This window comes from Lagenorhynchus albirostris, chromosome 4 (assembly GCF_949774975.1).
Source record: "Lagenorhynchus albirostris chromosome 4, mLagAlb1.1, whole genome shotgun sequence".
In the NCBI taxonomy this organism is placed as follows: domain Eukaryota; kingdom Metazoa; phylum Chordata; class Mammalia; order Artiodactyla; family Delphinidae; genus Lagenorhynchus; species Lagenorhynchus albirostris.
The window spans coordinates 36778797-36800721 of record NC_083098.1 but is presented as its reverse complement, the minus strand read 5'-3'; the positions used below and the strand labels follow the sequence as shown (position 1 = coordinate 36800721).

General features: G+C 36.4%; 1 protein-coding gene across 15 annotated transcripts in view; it reads left to right on the top strand.

Annotated features, from left to right (window-relative positions):
- The window catches only part of PTPN13 (protein tyrosine phosphatase non-receptor type 13), a 233184-nt gene that overhangs the window by 175867 nt on the left and 35392 nt on the right, over positions 1-21925 (top strand). For 14 of the 15 annotated variants that reach the window (XR_009540261.1, XM_060147860.1, XM_060147865.1 and 11 more), the window contains 15 exons: positions 462-569; positions 741-872; positions 2242-2705; positions 3727-3873; positions 5157-5250; positions 7951-8036; positions 8734-8896; positions 10246-10460; positions 10575-10673; positions 12048-12415; positions 13583-13763; positions 15029-15190; positions 15696-15867; positions 15969-16179; positions 19504-19574. Coding sequence is in view for 14 of the 15 variants with exons in the window: in XM_060147860.1 (XP_060003843.1) it covers positions 462-569; positions 741-872; positions 2242-2705; positions 3727-3873; positions 5157-5250; positions 7951-8036; positions 8734-8896; positions 10246-10460; positions 10575-10673; positions 12048-12415; positions 13583-13763; positions 15029-15190; positions 15696-15867; positions 15969-16179; positions 19504-19574 (2673 nt within the window). In the remaining variant the exon portion in view is untranslated. The remainder of the gene's footprint in view (positions 1-461; positions 570-740; positions 873-2241; positions 2706-3726; positions 3874-5156; positions 5251-7950; positions 8037-8733; positions 8897-10245; positions 10461-10574; positions 10674-12047; positions 12416-13582; positions 13764-15028; positions 15191-15695; positions 15868-15968; positions 16180-19503; positions 19575-21925) is intronic. The other variant, XM_060147858.1, reaches the window with a different exon arrangement.

The window sequence follows — 21925 nt, the reverse complement described above, 5'->3', positions numbered from 1 at the left end:
TACCTGCATCCCCTTTACCCAACCTGCCCAGTCAGGAAATGTCAAAGATGAAATGCTTACAAGCAATATTTCCACCAAATTTAAGTCCCATCTCACATGTGTTACCTATTAAATTATATTTGATATGAGACTACACTTCTATGTGTCACGCAGGCTAATCATTAGTCCTTGAAAGCACCAGTATCATGAAGATCCTTTTATTTTTATTTCTACTTATTTTTTTATTGAGATATAGTCGATTTATAATATCATATAAGTTTCAGGTGTACAACATAGTGATTCACAATTTTTAAAGGTTACACTCCATTTATAGTTATTATAAAATATTGGCTATATTCCTGTGCTATATACTATATTCTTGTAGCTTATTTATTTTCTACATAGTAGTTTGTACCTCTTAATTCCCTACCCCTATCTTGCCCCTCCCCATGAAGATCTTTTTAAAATGTGCTATTTCACAGGATTTCAAATTATTGGTGGAGAAAAGATGGGAAGACTGGATCTAGGTATATTTATTAGTTCAATTACCCCTGGAGGACCAGCTGACTTGGATGGATGCTTAAAGCCAGGTATTTATTTTTAGGTAATTTCCTAAGTACTTAACTGACAGGCATGAATTTGCACAGATGGCAAAAGTAGAACTTGGGCAAAACAAAACTAATGAGGGGCAGGTAGCATTTCTAAGATTTAGCATGAATTTCTCTTTGATATAGAAAATATTGGATCGTCTATTTTTACAGGAGACCGTTTGATATCTGTGAATAGTGTGAGTCTGGAGGGGGTCAGCCACCATGCTGCAATTGAAATTTTGCAAAATGCACCTGAAGACGTGACACTTGTTATCTCTCAGCCAAAAGAAAAGATATCCAAAGGTAATGTTGTGAATGTCTCTTAGCTGTGTGTTCTGTTTCACTTTCCACAAAAATTTCAATATGTGGAGCAATAAATTAGATTTAAACTTATTTCCTTTCTGGAAATGTAATATGTGTAGTTCTGATTGCTTTAATTTTATGCATCAGTATAACTTTTTCATTCATCACTTCTAAGATTTTCTGTCTTATTCTTCTTTAGTAATACATGCATAAAAATGGATTTGTTGTGCAAAATCAATATCACTTAATTAAATTCTGAGTACTCGGTGTGTTCCATCACTTCTTAGGCCAAATCAGAAATAAAATTCTTAATAATTGCCTAATTAATATAGTTATATAACAGTTACCTATGAAGTCCTGTCATGAACCTGATTATAAAAGGAAAAGGATACCAACACACCAGAAATGTAGAAGCAAGACCGTATCATTTTGTCTCATAATCCCTGCCATTAGCATGTTGTGACAAAAAAGGCACTTGACAAAGACCAGATGACTTGAGTTCAAGCCATACCTGCGCCACTTATTAGCTGTGTGACAAGTCCTCTTGAGCTATGGTGGTTTTTCTTTCTTTAAAGCGGATACAGTGACCTGGCCCTGCCTCGTCTGTCTTGCACAGAGTTGTCACGAGGATCAAGTGGTGGGGCAGTGTTAGAAAGCAGCACACACAGCATGTGCAGTGAGCAGTGAGAAAGGCTCAGAGTCCAGGGGCAGATTCTGTCTCACTGCTTAACACTGTATACTTCTTACTGACTTTTAGGAATTCTTTGTATATTATTTAAGTTTTCCTTATTTCGCTTGCCATGTAAGACTTCATTTCTAATAAACTTGCATCTGTAATTCTTTTACGCATGTCACCTGTGGATTGTGTCTTAGGAAAGCTTTCATAAGTGGCTTTTTGAAAGAACTATGTATGTAAGGAATTCGGAGTTGCCTTCCTTGATAATTACTTGGAGTCCAAAAAATGCAATCTGATAAGACAATATAAAACAAGTAAATATATAACCATTAAATAAGGATCAAGGATTTTTGGAGATTCAAGTTATCTCTAGTTAGGGAATTGAGAAAGTCTTCACAGGGGAGACTCACTAGAAATAGGTCTTGGAGAATGGAAATGAGGAGTTAAGGCAAAGGGGGTCCACATTTCCATAGAAGCTGCGGAAAGAAAGACCCAAAGGGGAAGCAAAGGAAACAGAAAGCATCTGCTACATTTGTTGAGTCCTTGTCATGGTTCCAAGCCCTGGTTCATGTGTCGTACATGTGTTATCCTGTGTAAAATCCTCCCAACAATCACCAGGGAACATTGTGCATATAGGTAAGCACAAACGTGTCACTAACCTGTTATCCTCATTGACGGATTTTGACTTTTCAGTGCCTTCTGCTCCTGTGCACATTGGCATTGGCATGAAAAACTACATGAAGAAAGCTTCCTGCGTGCAAGACAGTGCTGTAAATTCTTCTGAGGATCACTGCTGGCCACGTGGCACCCCAGGGCACACCTCAGATAGCTCATTTGGGCTGTCTGGGGGCCTGCGGGAGGGAAGCCTGAGTTCTCAAGATTCCAGGACTGAGAGTGCCAGCTTGTCCCAGAGCCAGGTCAATGGTTTCTTTGTCAGCCATGTAGGTGACCGAAGCTGGCAGGAATCAAAGCACGGCAGCCCTTCCCCATCTGTGATATCCAAAGCCACTGAGAAAAAGGGGACTTCTACTGACAATAACCAAAGCAAAGCTAAAAAAGCAGGCATTTATGATGCAACAGATTACTCTGACCGTGGAGATTCAGACATGGATGAAGCCACTTATTCCAGCAGTCAGGATCATCAAACACAAAAAAAGGCATTGTTTAATTTGAATCTTTGTTTTTTTCACTTAATAAAGCAAACAACAGCAAATATATTACAGAGCAGAATAATCTACTATAAACTGAGTACATTGTTCTGGAAAGGAGAAATAGTTTATATATTATGCTACTAACTGCTACTGCATTTGATGCTAACTTTCAGAGAAATTAGCAGCTTTGAATACTAACTCCAAAATGGCTGTCATTCTGGGAACTTGCTACATGATTACATAAAGGAATGAATAATCAGATTATGATTGTTTTCTATAAATTATTTATCTCTTGATATTTATATTAATAAGAAAATTTAATATCTGAAAAAAGTTCCTAAATAGTTCATATAATGGACAGTTGACTTTACTATTGTTAGCCTAAATTATTCTGAAGTTCTGAATGTATGATAATAAGAGCAACAAAATAGAAAATTGTTCATTTCCTAGAAATTTTAGAAATGATATAAATTTATACGCATATTCACAAGCGGGTTCAGAAAAGAACCTTAAGCCCTTTGTTCACTGAAAAACATTCCTCGTAAGAGAGTTATGTCCTTATAAACTGGGCTTAGCTGTTGTGTCTGTGTTTATAGTGGATTTGTAAACATTAGCAAAGTAAACATGAGGCCTACTCATCTTAAAGGCCCAAGTTAAAAGCTACTGCTTGATATGTATTGTTTTTTAAATGAAATGGAAATACTTTCTAAATTTGAGTGTATAAAAAGCATTGGATAAGGATTATGTAAAAGCCAGGTTTGAACTGGGTTCTGGGCTTCCCTCTGCCATATCTGTTTGACCTGAGGAAAGCCCTTTAATCTCTAGACCTCAATTTCCTCAACCATAAACTATGAAGGCATTGGATTAGATGATCCCTAAGATCTCTTCCAAACTTCATGATCTTCAGATCTACTCTGTCCCTTAATGTCTTACTTTTTCTTAATTTAAAAAAAAAACACATATTGATCTTCCATTAATAATTCAGTTTGACTCTAACAAGAAATCCTGTTTGTTTTTCTTTATTAAGGAATCTTCCTCCTCAATGAATACATCCAACAAAATGAATTTTAAAACTTTTCCTTCATCACCTCCTAAACCTGGAGATATCTTTGAGGTTGAACTGGCTAAAAATGAAAACAGCTTGGGGATAAGTGTCACGGTACTGTTTGACAAGGTTTTCAAATGTTTTCTCTTCTCCATTTCCAGCAGCCTATTGTATGTCAATTTATTAATTGAATTATTTTGCTTCAAAAGGGAAACTTGTCAAATATTTCCAAAATTAAAAATTGAATTATATCTTAAGACTTCTTTTAAAAAACTTGAGTGTGCTACTCACTTTTTCCTGTGGTTTAAAAGAAATTAGACAAATGCTGTTTTCCCCCATAGATCTCATACTTGCTTAATCTGAATACAAGACTTGAAAAATATAAAATTATATTTTGTTTGTTAATAAGTAACATACTTATTAACAAATAAGTATGTTTTGTATACATTTGACGTCTTCTGCATTAGCATGGAATAATACATTTTAACCTACATTAAAATAATTAAAGTCTAATAAATGTTTATATGGCCTTTCGCTTCATAATACATCTTAACATGTAAATATGATTAGTATCTTAATTTTAGAAGTTCCCAAGAATATATGTAGTACTTTTAAAGTAGGTAAAATATGAGCATAGGCTATTTGATGAAATCACTTTAGAATTCTATTAATGAATACACTGTACCCTAAGTGTAACATTATCATTTATGACATTTGAAGGATATTGTTAGTTATGAAAAGCCATTTAGAAGTAAGGTAGAAATAACACTCTTAACATATAGAGATCAAAAAGCAAACCTACTTTTCTTTCAGTTTTAATAATACTGTAACCCTTTCCCCCTTGTTCATAAATTCTTTGGAATTTTATTATCTTCCTATTGTGAAGGGAAATAAAAGCTGAATATCCACAAGAGATGGAGAATCTACTCATTAGATCTCATCTACACTGTAACAAAACTTGTATACCAACATCTTTTAAAATGAAAAGAAAATTTTCCCTTGACTCATGAGATTTGCTTTCAGATTAGCAAATATGATCTGAAGTATATTATTACATATGCTGTTTTTTCTGACAGTTATATTCTCACACTAATATTGCATGGATGGATTTTTGCTTGCTGCTTGTGTGTAATGCATGGTATAGACTTATAAAAGGAAGAGCAACTCCTCATACAGTCAAGATCTGGCATGTTGTTATTTTCTGAATAAAGAATTTTTCTAAAAAAGTAACTGCTTTAACATTTGGAAAACTTACTAGAAATATTCTTGGGTATTGAAATAATTGCATGTGCTGATGTGATGCTGCTGCTTTGGCTGATGAATTGAATGCTTTCTATGTCTCAGATTTGAAAGATAGAGTGGGAAATTTTTCATATTACAAAATGCTATTTTATTTGTCTTTTTCCGCTTAGGGAGGTGTGAATACCAGTGTCAGACATGGTGGCATTTATGTGAAAGCTGTTATTCCCAAGGGAGCAGCAGAGTCAGATGGCAGAATTCACAAAGGTAGACTGTTTGTGTGTATGGGAATTACATACAGGATTATCACTTCAACAAATAAAGAAGAAATTGGAAAGTTGATACAGATGTTCAAATTATTCATAATATGAAATAAGAACATATCAATTATTTTAAGACTACAGCATTAAAAAACTCCTTGATATAATTCCAAAAAAAATATTTTTTTTTGGAGTATAATTGCTTTACAATGTTGTTAGTTTCTGCTGTAGAACAAAGTGAATCAGCTACATGTATGCATATATCCCCTCCCTCTTGAGCCTCCCTCCCACCACCAACCCCCACCCCCACCCATATCCCACCCCTCTAGGTCATCACAGAGCATTGAGCTGAGCTCCCTGTGCTATACGGAGCTGTAGCACCAGCTTCCCACTAGCTATCTATTTTACACATGGTAGTGTATATATGTCAGTGCTACTCTCTCAATTCGTCCCACCCTCCCCTCCCCGTGCTGTGTCCACAAGTCCGTTCTCTACATCTGCATCTCTTTTCCTGCCCTGCAAATAGGTTCATCAGTACCATTTTTCTAGATTACAGATAAATGTGTTAATATATGATATTTGTTTTTCTCTTTCTGACTTACTTCACTCTGTATGACAGACTGACTCTAGGTCCATCCACATCACTTCAAATGACCCAGTTTCATTCCTTTTTATGGCTGAGTAATACTCCATTGGATATATGTACCACATCTTCTTTATCCATTCATCTCTTGATGGACATTTAGCTTGCTTCCATGTCCTGGCTATTGTAAATAGTACTGCAGTCAGTGAACATTGGGGTACATGTATCTTTTTGAATTATGTTTTTCTCAGGGTATATGCCCAGTAGTGGGATTGCTGGGTCATATAGTAGTCCCATTTTTAGTTTTTGTTTTTTGCTGGTTTTTTTTAACACCTTTATAGGAGTATAATTGCTTTACAGTGGTGTGTTAGGTTTTGCTGTATAACAAAGTTAATAAGCTATACGTATACATATATCCCCATATCCCCTCCTTCTTGCGTCTCCCTCCCACTCTCCCTATCCCACCCCTCTAGATGGTCAGAAAGCACCAAGCTGATCTCCCTGTGCTATGCGGCTGCTTCCCACTAGCTATCTGTTTTACATTTGGTAGTGTATATGTGTCCATGCCGCTCTCTCACTTCGTCCCAGCTTACCCTTCCCCCTCCCCATGTCCTCAAGTCCATTCTCTACGTCTGCGTCTTTATTCCTGTCCTGCCCCTAGGTTCTTCAGAAACTTTTTTTTTTTTTTAGATTCCATATATAGGTCCATCCACCTCACTACTAATAACTCAATTTTGTTTCTTTTTATAGCTGAGTAATATTCCACTATATATATGTGCCACATCTTCTTTACCCCTTCATCTGTTGATGGACACTTAGGTTGCTTCCGTGTCCTGGCTATTGTAAATAGAACTGCAGTGAACATTGTGGTACATGACTTTTTGCATTATGGTTTTCTCAGGGTATATGCCCATTAGTGGGATTGCTGGGTCATATGGTAGTTCTATTTTTGTTTTTTAAGGAATCTCCAACTGTTCTCCAAAGCAGCTATACCAATGACATTCTCACCAACAGTACAAAAGGATTCCCTTTTCTCCACACCCTCTCCAGCATTTATTGCTTGTAGATTTTTTGTTGATGGCTATTCTGACCATTGTAAGGTGATACCTTATTGTGGTTTTGATTTTCATTTCTCTAATAATTAGTGATGTTGACCATCTTTTCATGTGTTTGTTGGCAATCTGTGTGTCTTCTTTGGAGAAATGTCTGTTTAGGTCTTCCACCCATTTTTGGATTGGGTTGTTTGTTCTTTTGATGTTGAGCTGCATGAGCTGCTTGTATATTTTGGAGCTTAATCCTTTGTCAGTTGCTTTGTTTGCAAATATTTTCTCCCATTCTGAGGGTTGTCTTTTGGTCTTTTTATGGTTTCCTTTGCTATGCAAAAGCTTTTAAGTTTAATTAGGTCCCATTTATTTATTTTTGTTTTTATTTTCGTTACTCTAGGAGGTGGGCCAAAAACTCTTATTTTAAGCTTATTCTCTCGTATCAGAAAATATCTTCACAGTGTTTTAGTTCATGTTTTGTATTGATACTTTCTAAGAAGCAAATTGCCAGAGATTGCAAAAGGGATATTGCCCTTGCAAAAACACTGACATCTACATTTCTAATAAGAACTAACTAGGTTTGTTCTCTCCAGTCTCTCTACATTTGTAGTTCAGTTTATCTTTTTTCCCTAATTTAAACTGATTTTATAATATATACAATATTCTGTTTTAAAATGATTAGCCATAAGGCTTCCCTGGTGGCGCAGTGGTTGAGAGTCCGCCTGCCGATGCAGGGGACACAGGTTCGTGCCCCGGTCTGGGAAGATCCCACATGCCGCGGAGCGGCTAGGCCCGTGAGCCATGGCCACTGAGCCTGCGCATCCGGAGCCTGTGCTCCACAACGGGAGAGGCCACAACACTGAGAGGCCCACGTACCACAAAATAAAAAAAAGGTTAGCCATAGAATTGAGAAAGGAATTAAGTACATGTTAAAGAAACTCTGTGACACAGTTTTGTCCAGAATTTGTCTGAGTCCCTCCTCAAGCAAATTAGTACAAAAACGAGACCATAAGGTATTAAAGAACATGTAGAATCTTTATTTTATGATTTGCTTCTTTCAACATTACTGCCTAATTTGTAGGTGATCGTGTCCTAGCTGTCAATGGAGTTAGTCTGGAAGGAGCTACTCATAAGCAAGCTGTGGAGACACTGAGAAATACAGGACAGGTAATAGATCATTATACCAACCTTTTCTAGATACCATAAAACATAATAATGTGTGAATAATACCAATTTCACTGAGATCTCCAAATTTATTAGTCAAGAAACAGCCTGATTCGTGTAAACATGCTTGTATTTTTCCCTCCAAACTGGGAAGCAAGTATTATGTTGAGGATTTTTATTTAGGAAGCTGACTTTCTCTGTCACATTTAGCCCTTATATTACCAGAGATCTGACAGGAGGAAGGAGGCAGATTGCATTAAAAAATTGTTCATAAACATGTACAAATATCTAGTGATTTTCACTTCTAGTTATTTCAGCCCAGAGGCTAAATTCACATTGGTCTAATACATTTTGAGTCAGGGAGTTTACCAAATTATTTATAAAGATCTTTATATTATTAGGTTAGTGGTGATTTTATTTTAATACCTGAATTTTCTATAACATGTTTATATTATTTTTATAATAGAATTTTTTTCTTTCTAATAGTTTATCTTTTTATACAGTTTTCAAAACCTTGATTTTGAAATTTTCAGTCCCTTGCTTTTTCCCTCTATTTTTTTCTCCCTCTACTTGTATTTTGGTAGACCAGGTAGTTACTTTAAATGATTTTATACCATCAACTATACAAAGTCCTGAAAACTTACCTACTTTCTTATAAAACTTTCTTCTAAGTTAATGAAGTACTGTTCTATTTGTCCAGGTGGTTCATCTGTTGTTAGAAAAGGGACAGTCTCCAGCATCCAAAGAACATGTCCCTGTAACCCCACAGTGTACCCTCTCAGATCCAGATGCCCAAAGTCAAGCCCCAGAAAAAATGATGAAGAAAATGACTCACATAAAAGACTACAGCTTTGTTACTGAAGGTCAGACCTTGGGAGACTGTCACCTCACATTAAACTTATTCCTGGATTATTTAAAATGTGATTTTTACATGTTGGATCACAATTCATACCTGGGTCTCTTTATTTATTCTTGTCAAGTGTAAATAATAATCTGATGCAGCACTATACTAAATTAAAAAAAAAAACAGACACGTTTGTAGCTGTTGAAGTCTGAAAGGCTTTGGATAATGAAATCATGCACAAAGCAAATTATGGTCATTTAATAGTGCCTTAAATAGTTGTCAAATTCAAAATAAAATTTGTACAGGAAAAATATAAATAATTGCTGAGAATGGCTTCAAACCCATATGAAACCTTGACTCCTACATTTTTTATATTTCTGTTTAATTGTATGGACTTGGGCAGAAATTCACTAACAGTTCCCAGATACTGGTTTTTCTTACAAACTTTGCTAGCCTTTGGACATACCACTAATTGGAAGTAAAATAAGGAAATTAAGACTGATGTGGTAGTGAGTTTTTCATAAGGCTGAATGTGTTCATAATACGGAAGTGCCCTCTGAGTCCATCTATCTTCCTTTTGAGGTTATAAATGTCCTTTACTTTATAAATGGTAGTGGTGGTATTTGGTCATTGTTTTGTCTTTATTTTAAATTTTTCTTTGATTATACAAATGTTAGCAACTCTGAATTATTCTCCAAAATAAAAAGAAAATATTAGCCCAAGCTATATTATTTTTCCTGATTATGAAAATAAAATTAGTGTATCCACTTAATCTCACTGCCTTACGTTCTTTATTTCTTCCATTACTCTTTCTCTAAATATGTTTTTCATGCTTTCCGGGTTATTGTTCTTTTAATTTCTTTTGTTGATGAGAATTTTATCACAATGCTTTGCAATTTTCTGGATTAAATTAAACCTCACCTAAATATTAGAAGGTCACCTCACTTGCCCTTAACCCTTCTCTATCATCTGTTTTGCTCTTCTTACCATCTCTTTCCCATTGTATACCTGAATTTCTCTTATTCTTCTCCTTTCTTGTTTTTTTCCCTCTTTTTCTCTATCATTGTACAGTTTTATAAAACATATGGAATTAAAACATAGTTTCATTTTCAGAACCCTTATTTCAGAACCCACTTTTCTGTTCAAACAGCATATTAGTTCATGCAGCTTAAGTTTTCTTAATAATAGAGAGTGTGAAATAGGATTTAAATATAGAATAAGCATACAATAATTGCATATAAAGCTGTAAATATGGTGGAAATGGGCTTTTTAAAATGTATCTAAAAGTATATATGTTTATATGTTCATATGTATACACAGCCTGTTAAGAATATTTACTTTCTTTATTTTATTTTTTTTTTCCTCCAGAGAATACATTTGAGGTGAAATTGTTTAAAAATAGCTCAGGCCTAGGGTTCAGTTTTTCTCGAGAAGATAATCTTATACCCGAACAAATGAACATCAGCATAGTAAGGGTTAAAAAGCTTTTTCCAGGACAGCCAGCAGCAGAAAGTGGACAAATTGATGTGGGAGATGTTATCTTGAAAGTAAATGGAGCCTCTTTGAAAGGACTGTCTCAGCAGGTGAGCCCCCAGCATGTGGAGTGCAGCATTTTTAATGAGTTAGATTGGCTTTTCAGAATGATTTCATAATGCTGGTTTAACTGTATCTTCATTTCTCACTCATGGTACCCACAGGAAGTCATATCCACTCTCAGGGGAACATCTCCAGAAGTATCCTTGCTTCTCTGTAGACCACCACCTGGTGTGCTACCAGAAATCGACCCTGCTCCTTTGGTGAGACTTAGGAAAAGTAATTTCTATATTTACAGAGTATCAATTGAATGATTAATTCAGTTGTAGTGGTTTCATCATAGTTTGATCTCCTGGGTTTCGTCCTAGTTACTTCTTTAGCTAGGAGTATTATCTTGTGTGGGTCTCATAATCTCTGAGTGTAATCTATGTTTGTAATATAAAGTAATTTAGTTCACTTTCTCTTCTCTCCCTTCCAATTCTAAGATTCTAGGATTTTAGGAATTTATTTTCCAAACATAAATACAAAAAGACATAAAACAATGGCTACAAAAACCTTTTGTCCATTTCTTCATTGAATCAAATTTGGAAATGTAATCCTCATTCTGAGCTAGTTTAGATGAAAATGAGAATTATTTAAGATTTTTTGCCTTAACTTTTAATACTAGAAATCACATAGGCAGTATGTTTGTCCATTTCCTTTCTTATGTTAAGGAATAGCTAAAGGATCCAAAATCTATTTTGATGGTTATTTATACATTGCATACTGATAGGTGGGAATCCATACATAGATGAATAATAATCTAATTGAAAGACAGCCTCTGGCCTGTCTACTTAAAATAGTGCTCCGTTACCAATGAACATGATACCTGTGTATGAAAGGCAGGAGTGTCTGGCCCCAGAAACTTTAACCCTTATATCCGGGAGAAGGAGGGAGTATTATAAGGACATTAACAGGAAAGTAACATTTCTGTAAGGTGCATTATAAATAGCATTTTAAGAGACTACATTGATTTTGGGAACCAGATAGAAAGAACTGAGTGGAAATTTCTTGAGTATGTAAATTGATATGATCTTTCTGGAAAGCAATCTGGAAATATTTAACAAGGCCTTTAAAAACATCTTATGTGCTGAATATAGAAAATTCTATTTCTGTTACAGGAAATTACAAGGAAATAATGAGAAACTCAGGTGAAAATGTACATACAAAGAAGTTCTAGATTTCTATTTATAGTGAAAAGCTAGAAACAACTCTGTATCCAATAGAAGAATTCTGAAATAAATTAAAGCTATAGCCATCTGTAAGATTATTATATGGTTTATGCAGTTGTTTTCAAAGCATATTTAAGGATCTCAGAAGATGCTCATGGTAGAAACCTAAATTTTGAAAGCAGGGTACAAAGTATGATATTAATATATACTGTAACTCTAATTATGAATGAAAGTACAAGTTGTACAATATTAACAGCTGTTACTTTTATATATGATTTTTTCTCTAATGAGAGAAAAAAATAACATTTTTTGTTAGCAAAAAAATGAATATTTTAATAGGAAGTGCTTATGTTTAACACGTTCATTTTCAACCAAATGAAAATATAAGTTGTCACACTCTGATCTCTTTAAATGTGTCCATTACAGACCCCACTGCACTCTCCAGCACAGGTACCTCCAAACAACAACAGTAAAGACCCTCTTCAGACAGCATGTGTGGAGCAAGGCACCAGCTCAGATGAAAATGAAATGTCTGACAAAAGCAAGAAACCATGCACGTCCCCATCCAGGAGAGACAGTTATAGTGACAGTAGTGGGAGTGGAGAAGACGACTTAGTGAAAGCTCCAGCAAAGATACCAAACATGAGCTGGAGTTCAGCTTTGCATCAGACTCTAAGCAACATGGTGTCACAGGCACAAAGTCAACACGACGCACTCATGAGTCAAGAAACTACCATTTGTACCATGTTTTACTATCCTCAGAAAACACCTAATAAACCAGAACTTGAGGACAGGTATTGTCAATATTATGTGTAGCCCTCAAAGCAGCTGGTTAGTGTTAATAACAAGAGCAGCCACCTCCATTTCTCTAAGAATGAAATGTGTCTATCTGTGAACCTCACAATCGTTAGGCAGAAGGTGACTCTATTGGATATCTAGCTATTGTGTCTGACAGTTTTAGTTAGCACACTCTCTACCCATTTGACCTGAGCCTTGCTGCTCTTTTGAGCATATTAACTAGTAATTAAGAAAGTTTTTTGTATTTCACCATCATTCATATTATTTACCAGAAGGAGAACAGACTTATTTTGATAGTGATGGGATAGAAGAATAAGGAGTAGACACATAAAGGGAAGCGGTAGGGAGGAAGTGGGTAGAGAGTTTGCAAAAGGTAGGACATAAAAGAGTACTGAAGAGGGGGACAGAAGAAATGATCGAAAGCATAGAGGAATACAAAGGGAAAGACTACATCTATACCTATGAGAGTCATTCAGACATTTTATGGTTTAGCTACAACTTTGGGTATATTCAGGTCCAACTATGTATATGTTCAAGTTTTTTTTTTTGTTTTTTTCCTATTGTGTCATCCAAAATAACTACAAGAATAAGACTTACTCTTTTCTTATTTCTTCCTTTTTCTTATGTTGAAACACACATTAGGCTTCTGATAACATTAGCTTCAGCCTTGAATTAACAACTAGGAGTCAAAAGTATACCTATTTAGGGCTTCCCTGGTGGCGCAGTGGTTGAGAGTCCGCCTGCCAATGCAGGGGACACGGGTTTGTGCCCCGGTCCGGGAAGATCCCACATGCCGCGGAGCGACTGGGCCTGTGAGCCATGGCCGCTGAGCCTGCGCGTCCAGAGCCTGTGCTCCGTTAAGGGGAGAGGCCACAACAGTGAGAGGCCCACATACCACAAAAAACAACAACAAAAAAAGTATACCTATTTAACTCTTCATACTGATTTTTGCAGCTTAAAGAGGTAGACAGAGAATAAGAATCAGTAATGTTGGCATAGAACAGATGTGAAATAAATTCATAGTCCAGAATCAGACAAAAAGTAGCTTAGGATCTCAATAAAAAGCAAACATAAATATTTGTTGAGCATTTTCTGTTTGTGACACAAACTTACTATATTGACATTGCAATGTGTTTGAAAATAGTCTTACTTTGTCTCTGTAGTAATCCTTCCCCTCGACCACCCGCTGTAACTCCTGGGCAGAGTTGTCAATCTCAGTCAGAATCTGCTTCCACTAATGCAATGGATAAATGTCATAAATGTCACACTTCTGAGCCAACTAGACAGGAAAGCTTGACGTCTTTGAAAAATGACTTGGAAAACCACCTTGAAGACTTTGAACTGGTGAGTTATTTCCTTTGTATGAAGAAAATTCCATATTTTCTCAAGTAAAATGTAGTCCTCCACAGTTTCCCGTTAGGGAAAAGGCTGTGTTTTAGATTAGCCTCATATCTATGTTCAGTAAATAGATAACATATCTGGCTGATATGTTTCTCTGCTGAGAATTAGGGAAAAAGGCAAAAAGACCTGAGTATAAATCCTGACTCTACCACTGACTTGCTGTAGTTTGGCAGGTGCCTATGGACAAATTGCTTAATCCTCTGAGTCTTAGTAGTTTTAGCTCTAAAATGAGACTAGTAACCTCATAGTATTGTGGTGAGGATTAAATGAAATAACATATGTAGAGCACCTAGCACAGTACCTGTTATTTCCCAAATTCTGATGAGTTACCTGTTTAATTTTTAATCAAGTTTGAATGTAATTTTATTCTCCTCCACACTGTTTTATGGGTGCCTATAAATGGAATCCTTTTCTTTACTAATAGCCCTAGAACTTCTAAAGCTACAAATTCAGTTTGGAAGCCAGCCAAATTTCCAAGAATAATATGCTTAACACTGATTCGAAATCACCCTTTTTCAATACTGTTTTTATTTTTGTTACCTAAGTAATAAATATTTATTATAGGAAAATTAGAAAACAAAAATTAAAACTACCTATAATCTCACCACTCAAAAACCATAAACATTTTGGAGTTAATCTTTCCAGGTACTTCATTTTCCTATAATTGCGTGTGTGTGTGTGTGTGTGTGTGTGTGTGTGTAGCATCTACATCTTCAACTTCATTCTCAGCAACAGAGTGAAAATAATCTTTGAACAATTTCCTTAGAAGTCTGTCATCATACCTGTAAGCTGTAAGCAACCTTATCTCAATTGAAATCTAAAAAAAAAAAATTATACAACTAAATACCTCAAGTTGTGATATTTAGTCACCCAGACTTCATGTATTTACCCCCAAAAAAACTTTCTTTTGTTGCTCTTGGCATGGGTGTTTGTCACTGTTTGTTCTGAAAATACAAGAATTGAAGCATGAGTAAGTTCTGTCTCAGCTATCTCTAGACAAGCACATAATGTTGAATTTAAACTCAACTCTTACATGGGCAGGGAGGCATTTTCTAGAATTGGACATACCTGGCTTCTTCACTTGGGCAAGCTAAGTAACCTTTTAAGGTGTAGTGTCCTCCTGTGTTAATCAATGGAAATATTTGTCTTTCTCTTTGCCTTTACAGCAAAATAGACAACCTAAAAGAATCACTGTTTTCTTCCCTTAGGAGATGATAGAACTCCACATTACCCTAATTAAGTCGGAAAAAGGAAGCCTGGGTTTTACAGTAACCAAAGGCAATCAGAGTATTGGTTGTTATGTTCATGATGTCATTCAGGATCCAGCCAAAAGTGATGGAAGGCTAAGACCTGGGGACCGGCTCATAAAGGTGAGACATTTAAACAGACTCTGTGCAAATGTGACCAAAGATCAATCCAGGACCGAAGAAGGAAAAGCAAGAAGGTTGAGTTAATATAATACTCTATTTCACTGCTTGATTTATGTTTTCCTTCTCCACCTCTTAAAAGTAAAGGCCTTTATATAGTAATAATTTGGAAAATGCTTAATCTCAGTTAAGGCATTAAACAAGCTATCTTGGGTCTCAGGAAGAGAAAGTTTCTTAAATTGCTATAAGAATAAATTTTCTGTATTAGCAAAGTAATGACATTTGTTAGGTATTTTACATTATTATTTCATTTATAATTACTTGGTCATTGTGTTCATGATTTCCACAGTAGAGGGGATTACCAATAAACTAGAGACCGTTCTTTATTGTGAATCTCCTACTGGCTAAAATAAATTATATAAAAAGTTAGGGAAATTACTGTATTTTGTTGGCAACTTATGTGTTCCAGTAATTGTAATCCTACTTTGCCCCATTCTCATTTTTATAGGTTAATGATACAGATGTTACAAAAATGACTCACACAGATGCAGTGAATCTACTCCGAGCTGCACCCAAGACAGTCAGATTAGTTCTTGGCCGAGTACTAGAATTACCCAGGATGCTAATGCTGCCTGATTTGCTACCTGACATTACATTTACATGCAACAAAGAGGAGCTGGGTAATGCAAATTCAAGCTTTGTGCAGTGTGATTTTTCTTGGCTAGATTAAGAGTAAGTACTGTTAAGACTAAGGAAACAAATATTTTTCTGTTCCCTAAAGGTTTTTCCTTATCTGGAGGTCACGACAGCCTTCATCAAGTGGTATATGTTAGTGATATCAATCCAAGGTCAGTTGCAGCCACTGAGGGTAATCTCCAGCTCTTAGACATCATCCACTATGTGAACGGAGTCAGCACACAAGGAATGACTTTGGAAGAAGCTAGGAGAGCATTAGACATGTCACTGCCTTCAGTGGTGCTGAAAGCAACAAGGTACTCTACAGTTATTCACGGATTTTGTTTGTGTGTGCACATGTATTTCAGGCCATTAAAAGATACTAGGTTTTCTTAAAGATATTCCTGAATTAGTAATTCACAGACTAAGTGAATGGGGGTTAGTAATTTATGTGCTTCCTTCATAGTAGTCAAATGTCGGTGCCAGTTTTCATGCCTCGCACCTGCATCCCACACTATCCAGAGCAATCCTCAAACAGGTCTCAGCAATCACTGTAGTAAAGCAAGGGCTGTGCGCTGATTGCCTTAGACCTAAATTAAGACCAGCCCTGATGAGGAAAAGGGATAAGAATGTATTGAGTGGCCCAGGCCAGTCCTGGCCGATTCCCAGAGCTGGGACACGGTCAGTCCTACCTGAAAGTCATGTCTACAACCAATGGGGCATAGACCATCACATTCACTATACCTCATGACAATTTCACGTTATAAAAAATGCTAATAGCAACTTTTCTTTCACTTAATGGAAATAAATTGAAAAAAAATATGTATTAGTTTCTCTTTTTTTAATGTTTTTATTTATTTGGCTGCATTGGGTCTTCATTGCGGCATGTGGGACCTTTTGTTGCAGCACTCGTTGAGGTGCTCATTGCGGTGCATGGGCTCTTTGTTGCGGCACCCAGGCTTCTCTAGTTGTGGCATGCGGGTTTTCTCTTCTCTAGTTGTGGTGCAGGCTCCAGGGTGTGTGGGCTCTGTAGTTTGCAGCAGGTGGGCTCTCTAGCTGAGGTGTGCGAGCTCGGTAGTTGTGGCACAGGGGCTTAGTTGCTCCGCGGCATGTGGGATCTTAGTTCCCCAACCAGTGATTGAACCCGTGTCACCTGCACTGGAAGGTGGATTCTTTACCACTGGACCACCAGGGAAGTCCCTATGTATTAGTTTCTTACTACTATTAAATTACTACAAATTCTTTGTCCTAAAATCAAGGTGTTGGCAAGCTCCCTTCCATAGGCTCCAGGAGAAAATCCATTTCCTTGCTTTTCCAACTTCTAGACATTGCCCATATTCCTTGGTTCATAGCCCTTTGCCATCTTTAAAGCCAGCAATCACAGCACTCTCTGCTTTGGTCGTCACATCTTTCTGACTCTGACATTCCTACCTCTCTGTTTAACTTATAAGGACCCCTGTGATTGCATTGGGCCCAGCCAGATAATCCAGAATAATCTCCTCACCTCTAGATCCTTAATTTACTCACATCTGCAAAATTCCTTTTGCCATACAAGATAACATATTCAAAGGTTCTGGGGATTATAATGCAGACATCTTGGGGGGGCCATTACTCCACCTGCCACATGTACATGAACCCGGGCTTTCTAGATTACGGTCTTATGTTACATAAGAGAAAACTTCACATTTGTATCTGCGATACATGGTGAGTTTTATATAGTATGTCTTCCAAAATATAGAAACTGTTAATTAAATCATTTGATCATAAACCCATTTTTCCTTCTGAACCTTTAAGTTAGATTGTATACTTTTTCCCTTGAACATAACCCCTGACCGGTTTTCTTCAATATTTATAAAAATTAGATTGGCATACAGTTATTTTCATAGGTGTACCTGAATGTTAATTAGTGGAGGAGGAGAGTGTTCAAACAACCTGGAAAATGTTTTTATGAAAACATTTCTGCTAACCATAGATCTAGATGAATTTTTTGCCTCCAAATCACTAGAGCAGCCCTTACCCTAGGTCTAAAATCAGTTTCTTTTCTCTTTCTACTTTTATCTTTCCTGAAGTCACTACAGTACAGTAGTAGCTGTAGATACAGTAGATACAGTAGTAGCAGTCATAGTTACCTTACCCTTCATTCTTCTTCCAGCTCTCTCTCCTCTGTTGTTTTATTTCTGCCCTCTTTTAAGTCCACAGGGGGGCTTTCCTGGTGGCACAGCAGTTAAGAATCTGCCTGCCAACGCAGGGGACACGGGTTCGAGCCCTGGTCTGGGAAGGTCCCACATGCCGTGGAGCAACTGAGCCCACTAGCCACAACTACTGAGCCTGTGCTCTAGAGCCCGCAGGCCACAACTGCTGAGCCCATGTGCCACAACTACCGAAGGCTGCGTGCCTAGAGCCCGTGCTCCGCAACGAGAGAAACTACCGCAATGAGAAGCCCGCGCGCAGCAACAAAGACCTAATGCAGCCAAAAATAAAATAAATAAATTTATTTAAAAATTAAAGAAATAATAAAGTCTACAGGGTAACAGTAATGGAGGGTTGTATACTTGTGGTAATTATTTGTCAAGAGCTGTAAAGTGTCTGTAATTTTACCCTATTTGCAAACTAATAAACTAGCCAGTTATTGTTTTATGAATGCTGGTAGAAGATATGAAACTCCTGTATCAGAAACAAAAGACCTTATTACTAAAGGCACAGCAAGCAGCATGAGCATGGTATTGGTGTCGGTTCCCATGTCCTCCAAGTCCCATGGAGATGACATATGTGGGCCTAGTGGGTTTCTGTACATGCAGTGGGTTATAGTACAGGAGAAGAGTACTGTAAGAAGAGCCAGGGAACCCACCACTTTATAGCAGCCTGTAAGAAAGCTTGCATTTTGTTTGGGTAGAGAGATTACATAATTCCTCAAGCTTGCTCACCATGAACATAGCCTTGAGAATTGGCCCAGATAAAAAGTTGTTAGAGCCTTTGCATTTCTGAGGTACCCAGCAAGAACATACAGGGTTGCTTAGGACCCATGGCTGATTGCCTCTCCCAACACTGTATACCTTAGGCAACCTCCCTTTTCTTTCAAGTATTAGCAACAATAAAATCACATTCTAATACTCTTCCAAGGTGCTGTCTCTTGACTGTTTTTCATGTTGGGTTGTACTATTCTTATAATGCTTTGAATATATGTATTTTGTCTAGATTTTCACTTAAAGTAATTCCAAAGAAAAACACATATCAGGGGCTTTAGATAGACAAAACTTAGTGATCTGTGACTTCTGAGTGTGGTTATCTTTGAACTATCACTTGAGTGACAGTGAACTAAGTTATTAGATCATGAATATTACCAGTGTTTTAAATGAGAGGGGAAATATGGTGATGTATTGAACTGAAACCCAAGAAAGATTATGTAAAGAAGTGATTCGTAATCTTTTTTCAGTCAAGAATGTCTCCCTCAACCATGTATAGATGAACCCTGATAAAATTTTGTCTGCAGCTTCAGGAAGTACCTAGACCCCCTGAAGCCCATCTAAAATAAAGCTCCTGAGGCTAAATAGTTAACAGATGGCTTGAAGGATATTTAAACAAACATCTTAAATAATTTGCAATTGCATTTTGTTTTGTTTTGTTTTTTGTAAACAACACAGAAATGGTCATCCAGTGGTTCCCAGTTCTAAGATGTCTGCTGTTTCAGCTCCAAAGTCAGCCAAAGCCAATGGTAAGGATATAGTCATTTTATGACAGCAAGTAGTTATAGAGAGGTAACTATTTTTTTCCCCAAAAGCAAGTTTGGATACTATCACCAAAATGTTTTTATTGCCCTTCCAGACTGTTTTGCAGGATCTGAGTGAAAAAATTACACTTAAATAAAAGCATCTCTAATATTCTGTGCATAATAGGAAAGAGTAGAGCAGCATGGCATTTAAAGCCAGATAGAACTGAGTTTACAAGTCCTGTGTAACCTTAGCAAGTTACTTGATCTGTATCTAAGCCTCTATTTTCTACCAGTAAAATAAGAACATTAATAGTATCTATCTGTTAAGGTTATAATGAGACATAAATACAATAATATACTTGCCACAATGATTGTCACATAATAATTTATTCAGACAGTTACTAAATTTCTTCTCTATGCCAGGCAGTGTACTGGGCATTGTGAATATAGCAATGAGTAAACAAAGTATCTGTCTTATATTCTAGCATAGTAATAGAAATTATAATCTTAATAGTTGTGGCAGCAAACATTAATGCTTTTTCTGGACTAAGCATTCTTCTAGATGCTCAAATCCTCACAGCAACCCTGTGAGACTAGTATTACTATTATCCTCCTTTTATAGAAGGGGAAACCAAGGCACAGAAAAGTTTGATAACTTGCCCAAGCTACAGGGTTAATAAATAGTCAAGCCAGAATTTAAACCTAGGATGTCTGACTCCATGCTCTCATTCACATAATCAGCTCAGTAAATGTAGCTTTTATTGATAGTATTCATATAAGAATGTTAGGTACAGGGGAATGTGGTTGAACTTAAAGAGTATTTGAAATGTAAATCCAGTACTTCTTAGTACTTCTTATATAACTAAACTTTTAGGTTATCAGGCAGTAGTATCCAAATACCAAAATAGCTAAAAGAAATCTGCCAATTGCAGTTGTAGTTTGATTATCTTTGTTCTCTGTTGTTACCTGAATGCCTTAGGGGTCCTTCTTGCTGCTTTCTAATAGTTCTGGTTCACGTAAGAGTCACACTACTTCACAGAACAGTCAGGAGAGCATTTTTCTAGTGACCTCTGAGAACACTCCTGTTTGTAACTTTCAAGGCAGAGGAGGGTAGCTGTGCCCTGCCCCCTTGTAGAAACTGCCTAGTAATCTGTCTTTATGGGATTCTCAGGCCTAATTTCTTTATGAATTCTGAAAATCACATAGTATCAGTAATAGGAACTCTCTTGTAGTGATGAAAATGTAAAATGGTACAACCATTTTGGAAAACAGTTTGACAGTTTCTTAAAAATTTAAACATATGCCCACCATATGATCCAGCCGTTCCACTCCTGTTTGTTTACTAAAGAGAAAACAAAGCATATATTCATACACAAAAACTTGTACAGGAATTTTTTAGCAGCTTTCTTTGTAATAACCAAAATCTGAAACCACTCAAATGTCTAAAATCTGTTGAATGAATAACCATTTGTAATATATCCAAGCAACAGAATACTACTCAGCAATAAAAATGAATAGATTGTTGATACATGCAGCAACATAATTAAAATAAAATAGGTATGCTGAATGAAAGAAACCAGACCAAAAAAAGAATCCATATTGTATTATTCAATTTATACAAGATTGTACAAAAGTGCAAATTAATCTATAGTGACAAAGGAGATCAGTGGTTGCCTGGGGACAGAGGGGGAGAGAGAAACAGGGGGAACAGATGGGAGAGATTACAAATAATAAACTGTTGTGCTTTATACTATTCCAGTATGATTCTTTTGAACCAGTGGTTCATTTTTGGTATACTTTTTAATTATTTTTCCTGGTAGTTTAAAAAGGTATCTCCTGGAAATAGTGAATCTAATTTTTAACTGTAGGGGAAACAATATCATTTTTAATATATGTATTGAATTTTTGTGCTGATGTCTAAGAGTTAAAATCCACATTTGGTTTATAAATATACTAAAAGTCCTTTCCAGTTGTATCCATACTTATTTTTCTGTGTTAAATTGATAGTCTTTGTGAAATGAGATAAAGGACCTGCTATCTTTCCAATGACTATATAGTTCAGCACCTGTAATGTCTCTTCCATTTAGTTGGGAAAATCTATATTTAGTGTCTCACACTAGAAACATTTAGCCCAAACTGAGCTTTTATGCAAACTATTTTCTTTTAAGAAATTGGCTTTGTCCTTGGAATAAACCCTTCTCTAATATTTGATTCCATTTAGTTGATTTTAATCACTTTGTGATATGACCTCTCTTAGTGTATTAATAAAAATAAGAACATGCGCAGAAATATGGGTTTTCTTTCACTATTTTGTTGTCCCTAATGTGGTTCTGAGTGGCTCATCCTTTTCTTTC